The following is a 7,417-nucleotide window of genomic DNA, read 5'->3' as shown; positions in this document are numbered from 1 at the left end:
TTCCAATTTCATCTAATCCATAGGTAACGGGATTAACCGAACAAGGCCTAAACAGTAGTGATTATTCATAAATATCTCCCAAGGCCTTGTTTAGATAACTCTGTAGCGTGAAGCTGGTAACGTGGCTGAGAGACATACATGCACCATACTCTCTTCCTAACTGAGGGGGAGATTTTAAGTACGGTTGATGATGGGATATATATATAGCAAAGCCAACACGGGCAGATGTTCCTGTAACAGCAGTCCCATTTCAGACGAACGGTTGAAATTACAGTTATATTAGATCACTGTGTAATGGGCCTATGACAAATACTGGGCCTCTCCGTGAGCCGCCGAGAACTGCATCGTTAGTCTGTTACGCTAACCATATAAACTAGGGACAACTGACTGGATAAAAGCATCTTAAACAGTAGTGGTTATTCATAAATATCTTCCAAGGCCTTATTTAGATAACTTTGCAGTGTGAAGCTGGTAACGTGGCTGAGAGACATCCATGCACCATCTGAGACGAATTGTTGAAATTACGGTTATACCTATGACAAATATTGGGCCTCTCCGTGAGCCGCCGAGAACCCTTGATCTGGTTATTGCTTGGAAATATTTGCTACCGTCGGATGCAAGGGGTGGCATTGGCATCGGACGTTCCTATATATGACGCAAGGAACTCAAAGTTCAGATGAGGTCCTTCTCCCTCGGCGCGAGCTATCCATCCGCTTCGGCCTTCGGACCCCGCCTACCGAAGAGTCCGTGGTAGGACTCATCCGCGGCTTTCGCCCAAAGTTCCAACCGTATTGCAACTTGCGGATATAAATAGGCGCCGTTGCCTCTCTTCACCGCACGCAAACCACAAAATCTACAACGTTAGCGAAGAGAAGCTCGCCTCCGCTTACTACTCGGCGCATCTCCTCTCGCTCCGATCCCTGCGGACGACGCGCACGACCTCCTCCTTACGGCCTTCGCAGAGTTCTGCGCCTCCAACTTGGCGGACGAGCTGAGGAAGCCCAGATCGTTGATGGCCGCAGACGACCTCACGGCGCGCGATCTGATGATGGCCGCGGCCGACCTCACGGCACCTCAAACCTGGTATCCTTCCGCGCGCGCCATGCGCCGCCGCGTCGTGTACCACTGCGGGCCAACAAACAGCGGCAAGACACACAACGCGCTCGCCAGCTTCTCGGCGGCCAAGTCCGGGGTGTATTGCAGCCCGTTGCGCCTCCTCGCCATGGAAATATTCGACAAGGTCAACGCCACGGGTGTCAGCTGTAGCTTGCGCACTGGCCAGGAGGTTAAGGAGGTGGCCTTCGCCAGCCATCTCGCCTGCACCATTGAGATGGTATCGACCGAAGAGATCTACGAGGTCGCCGTGGTTGACGAGGTACAGATGATGGCCGACCCTGTCAGGGGCTCTGCATGGACGCGCGCTCTGCTTGGGCTCAGGGCGGAGGAGATACACCTCTGCGGCGACGATAGCGTGCTCAGCGTTATCCGGAAGATTTGTGCAGACACTGGGGATGATTTATTGGTGCACCAGTACGAGCGGTTCAAGCCTCTTGTAGTCGAGGAAAATACACTTCGTGGGTACTTCCAGAATATACGTTCTGGTGACTGGGTGGTTGCTTTCTCTCGCAAGAAGATATTTGAGATCAAGCTGGCAATTGAGACGTATACCCACCACAAGTGTTGTGTTATTTATGGAGCTCTTCCGCCAGAGACACGCCGACAGCAAGCAGAGCTGTTCAACCAGGAGCATAATGAATATGATGTCCTTGTAGCTACCGATGCAGTCGGAATGGGGCTCAACCTTAACATTAGAAGGGTTGTGTTCTATACCTTGATTAAATACGATGGAGAAAAGACGGCGTCGGTACCTGCTTCACTGGTAAAACAGATTGCTGGTCGTGCTGGTCGGAGGGGCAGTGCTTATCCACATGGACTTGCAACAACCTTCAAATATGATCTGTGCTATTTGACTCGGTGTCTGGAAGAGCCACTCGAAGAGGCGGAGAAAGTCGGACTCTTTCCCACTTTTGAGCAACTCGAGATGTTTGCGAGTCAATTCCCCGAGCTTACCTTCAATAATCTGTTAAATAAATTATGCGATACTTGTCGCATCGATGACACATACTTCATATGCCAGCATGACAATATGAAGAAGGTTGCTGATATGCTCGAGGGAGTGCATGGTCTTTCACTCAAGAGTCGCTACGGTTTTTGCTTGGCTCCCGTGAATACAAGGAATTCAGAAGCCATGGACCATCTCTTGAGATTTGCCAATAACTATTCTGAAAGTCATTATGTTACCATGGGATTAGAAATGCCAAGTGGTTATGCAACAAATGACACTCAGTTCCTAGACCTAGAGACAAAACACCAGGTCCTATCAATGTACCTATGGTTGGCACAACATTTTGGGGAAGACAACTTCCCTCATGTGCAGGAGGCTCAAACCATGTCAACAAATATTGCTGATTTACTTGGCCAGTCACTTGCGAAAGGATGCTGGAAGCCTCAATTAAGATATCAATTTATAGGACAACCGCCAGAATAGAAGGATGAATACAGACATCAAATGACAGTGCAAAATCTTTCTAGACATGGTTAGGTATCAAAATTAGATTTTTTTCCCCATTAGTACATTAGATTTGTGACATATGAGAGTTTACAACTCATACACACATATATATATATATATATATATATATATATTATATTATATATATACACACACACATACATATATACATGTAAATATACATATATATACACCTTGTTTGTTGGATGTAAAATTTTGAGCTACAAATTATCTAGATAAGAGCTAGTTTGGCAACTCATTTTTCTCAAGGGATTTACATTTTTCCTGTAAAAAATGAACTAATTTCCCTCGGAAAAATGAAAAAATTCCTTGAAAAAAATAAAGTTACCAAACTAGCCCTAAAACAAGTTATATCTCTTGTCATAACGTACAGATATATTTACTAACATATTACAAGTCAATCATATACAATGTTGTGATTTCCTTTGTCGGAAGTCCAGTCCCTCCACAGTGAAAAATCAGAGAAGGGAGAAAAACGAAAGGAAAAAAAGGAAGGAAACTTATTGGAGTTTCCTCGATTTATAATTATAAATTATCATCAGGAAGGAGCCTGGGGAAAAAAAATTAAAGACGAGGGTGAGTTAGAAGATACTAGAAAAAAACGCCCTATCAAATGCTCTACATACGTGTCATGAAAATGTCATATAACATAAATGATAAAAACGCATAGAAACTGATAACCGTGGCAACATAGTGTAACCGCCTGCAAGTTTTCAAGTGCAAAATCCAAAGTGAAATATCGATCTAAGAGGACTCAAACCAAAAGCCTGAAAGAGCCAATTAATGTACAAAATGTAAAAGATTTCACATAGCAGAGGAACACCTCATACTTCACGGGGACGGCGTAGCAGCTGAATGCGCGGTTATCCTCGCGAAGCTCAAAGATGTCCCGCGCGACCTGCCTCATTATGGACTCCACGTAGGGGCTGCTTATGCATTCGAAGTCGCTGCAGAGCTCCTCGAAGTCCATGCCGTCGACCATCTTATCTGTCTGAGACCTCTCGCGGCTGCTTATGCATGGATTTTTAATGGACTCCACATGAAAAAGATATACACAGTAAAAAAAAAGACTGCAAGGCCATTTTGTTCAGGTTCCTGTTACCTGCACATTGGCTAGCAGGTGTCCAACATTCCTTTGACCAAGAATCTCCAAGTATTTATTTATTTACAAAAAAAATGAGAAATTAGGAAGTTATCTAAGCATGGAAAACCCTACCGATAAAACATAGAAATGGATAGCACATAGGCCAAAATAGCATGTGTCCGGTCAACACAATTTTTGAGCACCTAATAAAACAATGGAATATAGCTACGACGAATAAATATGTAATTATTTTCCAAAATGAATAGAATTTGATTTCCAGCATTGTTCATAAAGGGATCAAAATGGGAAAATGTGGTTTTTTATAAGTAATAGACGACTATGTGTTGACAGATAGGAGAAAAGGAGAGAACCAAACCAAGGTAGAACGTAGACCCTGGCACCCCATGGCTAAACACTATGAAAACAAAAATATATCCCTCCCACAGGACCATTGGAGCTCTAAACATCAGAGGTGTCCCAACTCACTGTACTGTTACAAGCCATTACAGGCTAGATTGTTACAACTGTGGAAGTGGAACTATGGAAGCTGAAGTATTCTGGTTATCTGAAGTAAAGATTTCTGAATTAGAAGCTGAACAGAAGATTAAAGCAAAAAACAAATGTATGCCAAAGTAGCTGGTACCACACAATCAGAGACACAAAGAACAGAGGGGGAAATAGCTACTGTTTATGATAGATGATAGATTTTAGTGTGTCTAGAATGTTATCATCCTCAAATTGCAGCAAATGATAGGCAGTGCACTAGAGAAAAAAAACATTTTACAAAATCTGCAAGAGGAGTCACTGTGATTTTTTAAAATCATGTTAATTTATAAACCAAGTTGTTGAAACTTCAACATACCTGGAGACAAGAATTTCTGTGATGGCTCTGCTCCTGCCCCAGCTCTGCCGCCTCTGTCTCCGGAGCATGGTTTGTCCTGGGAGGACCCTACCATTTCATCGTGATGCAAATAAAAAATAAAAATTGAAATCAGGTTGCAGATTTTTCAATCCCTTTTTACAGCAGTAAAACCGAACCATATCCATGACCAAACAGACAGACAGATCTGTGTAGCAGTAAAATATGTAGAAATTGGATACTTTTGCTGTAATCTCACAAAGATATAACGAGGTAACAGGTAAGCTCTTGTAGCAGGACCCTAGGTAAATCAATTTAACAAAAGATCCCTACATCTTTCAAAGCCAAAGCTAGATATCCATGTCAGTATTTATTGCAAACATTCTGTCCTAGATCTGCATAGTCATATGGGCTTCAGTACCTATTTGCGTGATGAGGAGGGAGCACCAACTGAATGAGCACTCAAATTACTAAAATGTTCATCACGGGGATATACACAAATTACACGAGAAGCAAACATCTCAACGGTGTATACATCATCGATATGGGTTCCTTCAACCTCCCCATCTAAGAGTGATGAGGAGGGCGCGCCAATTGAATGAGCACCCAGATTACTAAAATGTTCATCACAGGGATATACACAAATTACACAGGAAGCAAACAAGAGCCAGGTGAAAAGGGAAACTGACATCCTGCCAACATGTCACAACTCACAATGCAACTGATTTGATCTAGTCGTATCATCTGTAAGCAAAATATTCTGAAGTAAACAACTTGACCCTCTCCTCTTTCATCTTCTTCGCAATCTCAATTACCTTCGGGTTAAGGGCCTGTTTGGTTCCAAGGACTAAAGATTAGTCCCTCCATTTTAGTCTCATTTAGTCTATAAATTGCCAAATAGTGGGACTAAAACAAGGACTAAAGTGCTTTAGTCTCTAGTCCCTTAAGGGGTGATAAAAGGGACTAAACCATATTAATTCCACTTTTGGCTCTCATTTATTTCAGATGCTCTAATGCCAGAGAATGATGAGAGGCATTTTGGTTTCTTACGAGCCATTTAATGCGTTATGGATACTTTTAGTCCCTCAAATCAAGCTGGATATGGATTACAAAACTTTAGTCCCCTAGACTAAAGTAACCAAACAGGCCTAAATAAAGATTCATGTACTTATCTAATCCATGTAAAAACATGAGATATGCCTGGCGAGAACGTTCAAGGCCACAATCATTAGATCCATATAAAAGCAGTGCACAACACCCATCTAATCCATGTACTCCAGACTGTAGCATTGTCTGTCGCAAGACACGGCGCCGAACAGGAGAGCCGAATCGGTGGCGTCCGCTGAAGGCAACCAACGAAGCAGGCGCCGAGAAGGGAGACGCGTCAAGGTTAGGGAACACGAGACATACCTGACGAGGCTGACGGTGGGTGGGGCAATCTGGGAAGGGAGCCGAAGGCGGTTAATCCGGGCCAGATGCGGGGCCAGCGAGGAGGGAAAGTCTCCATGCGGGGCCACACGCCCACACTATACTGTTAGCTACTACGGAGAGAAGAACGGGGAGACGCTAGGAAGAAGACAACGACTTGGAGAGAAGGAAGTAGTCTCATAGAGTGTTCTGTTCTTTTTGGATGAAATCGCAAAGTTTCGATACAGCCAACCTATAACGGCTAGTCTGGGAACCCCATTTTCCCAAGTAATTTCTAATTTTTCATGAGAAATTAGTTCATTTTCTCTTAAGAAAATGAAAATCCCTTGAAAAAATATATTCCTAAACTAGGCCCAAGTTATTTTCTAGGAGTCTCAGTATTAAAAGACTAGTGCACCTGTTGGGACTTGTTCTCAAATGCTATGAGTTAAGAACAAGGCAACACAGAAAATGTTAATCGGTAAAGTCATTCGTCCTTCGAAGCATTATTTCCCTTAGGATATAATGATTTTCGGACGAAGGTTATGAAGGACATACCTTCATAAATACAGCATATGATGACGAAGAATGAATCATAAGGAATATGAAGGATAACATAGACAATTATATATTATTATCAACTTATTTTTGTATTATTATTATGAAGAAACAGAAATGACATTGAATTACAAATGTACCTTCAGCTTGGAAAGAGATGAAAGTACAGGTGTGACGCAAAAGCAAATGCCAAATCAGTGTGTACAGTACGGGGGTACTGTTCACCTATTTATAGGCACGGGACACAGCCCATACAAAATTACATTCATGCCCTTTACATTTGGTAATAATTCTATAGTAATCCACTCCCATGTAGCCAGCGACTGGCGAAGGGATGACCATTGCACCAGTCCTTGCTGCACCACGCGAACGCCGGGAGACACCACTCGACACGGTAGAATAGCCACATGAACTTGAAAGGGATCAGATAAGTTCGATATGACAGCAGAGACCTGCGAGGATGGCCAAATGAACTGTTTTAATTATGACATGTGAAAGACGGGGTGAACTGCTGAGGAATCCGGTAAGTACAGCTTGTATGTAGTGGCACCAATCTGGGACAACACACGGTAGGACCCAAAGTAGAAAAAATCACCAAAGAGATTTTAGAAGGTTTGTCTAAAGATACTGATGACAGCGACAGTTATGATGTGGATAGTGGTGGTGAAGACTCCGAAGATCGCCCTTGGCGACCAAGCCATGCGGTTTTCGGCAAATCAAGTATCAAAGAAAATCATCTTGTCAACATGAGAGGAAGGTATTTCCGGGACTTGTCCGTTGTGAGGGCCGACGAAGGAGAAAAGACTTGTCCGACCCCTGAAGAAAATGAAGTCGTAGTGTACCGAAGCTTTTTGAAAGCTGTACTTAGATTTCCCCTGAGTAACTTTGTCGTAGAGGTGCTGAAAATATTCGAAGT

At 43.1% G+C, this 7,417-nt stretch overlaps 2 protein-coding genes across 8 annotated transcripts; one reads left to right on the top strand and one right to left on the bottom strand.

Annotated features, from left to right (window-relative positions):
* Positions 1 to 606: 606 nt before the first annotated feature.
* Positions 607 to 2,655, top strand: LOC103641733 (ATP-dependent RNA helicase SUV3L, mitochondrial). The gene has a single exon (XM_020545976.1). The coding sequence runs from the start codon at positions 1,013 to 1,015 to the stop codon at positions 2,546 to 2,548; it is 1,536 nt and encodes a 511-aa protein (XP_020401565.1). The 5' UTR covers positions 607 to 1,012; the 3' UTR covers positions 2,549 to 2,655.
* Positions 2,656 to 2,757: 102 nt separating this feature from the next.
* On the bottom strand, positions 2,758 to 6,168 carry LOC100303977 (uncharacterized). 7 transcript variants are annotated; one of them, XM_035963488.1, is made up of 4 exons: positions 5,947 to 6,168; positions 4,540 to 4,626; positions 3,417 to 3,600; positions 2,758 to 3,143 (listed from the first exon to the last, which is right to left on the bottom strand). In XM_035963488.1, the coding sequence occupies exons 2-4, from the start codon at positions 4,605 to 4,607 to the stop codon at positions 3,132 to 3,134; spliced, it is 264 nt and encodes an 87-aa protein (XP_035819381.1). In that variant the 5' UTR covers positions 4,608 to 4,626; positions 5,947 to 6,168; the 3' UTR covers positions 2,758 to 3,131. The 7 variants fall into 7 exon arrangements, with proteins under 7 accessions (XP_035819381.1, XP_020401567.2, XP_020401568.2 ...); XM_020545978.3 differs by lacking the exon at positions 5,947 to 6,168 and adding an exon at positions 5,251 to 5,927 and having other exon boundaries at positions 3,424 to 3,626; XM_020545979.3 differs by lacking the exon at positions 5,947 to 6,168 and adding an exon at positions 5,251 to 5,919 and having other exon boundaries at positions 3,417 to 3,626.
* Positions 6,169 to 7,417: the final 1,249 nt, after the last annotated feature.

This window comes from Zea mays, chromosome 10 (genome assembly GCF_902167145.1).
Source record: "Zea mays cultivar B73 chromosome 10, Zm-B73-REFERENCE-NAM-5.0, whole genome shotgun sequence".
Lineage (NCBI taxonomy): Eukaryota > Viridiplantae > Streptophyta > Magnoliopsida > Poales > Poaceae > Zea > Zea mays.
Note: the sequence above shows the minus strand (reverse complement) of the source record. Positions and strands in the feature narration are given on the sequence as shown.

Coding starts and splice junctions, on each gene's coding strand:
- LOC103641733 (XM_020545976.1), top strand. CDS start 1,013: ATGGCCGCAGACGACCTCACGGCGCGCGATCTGATGATGGCCGCGGCC.
- LOC100303977 (XM_020545977.3), bottom strand. CDS start 5,280: ATGATACGACTAGATCAAATCAGTTGCATT. Junction 4,627..5,250: donor TAGATCAAATCAGTTGCATT/GTGAGTTGTGAC, acceptor ATGAAATGGTAG/GGTCCTCCCAGGACAAACCA. Junction 3,627..4,539: donor ACAGAAATTCTTGTCTCCAG/GTATGTTGAAGT, acceptor TTTCATGTGGAG/TCCATTAAAAATCCATGCAT.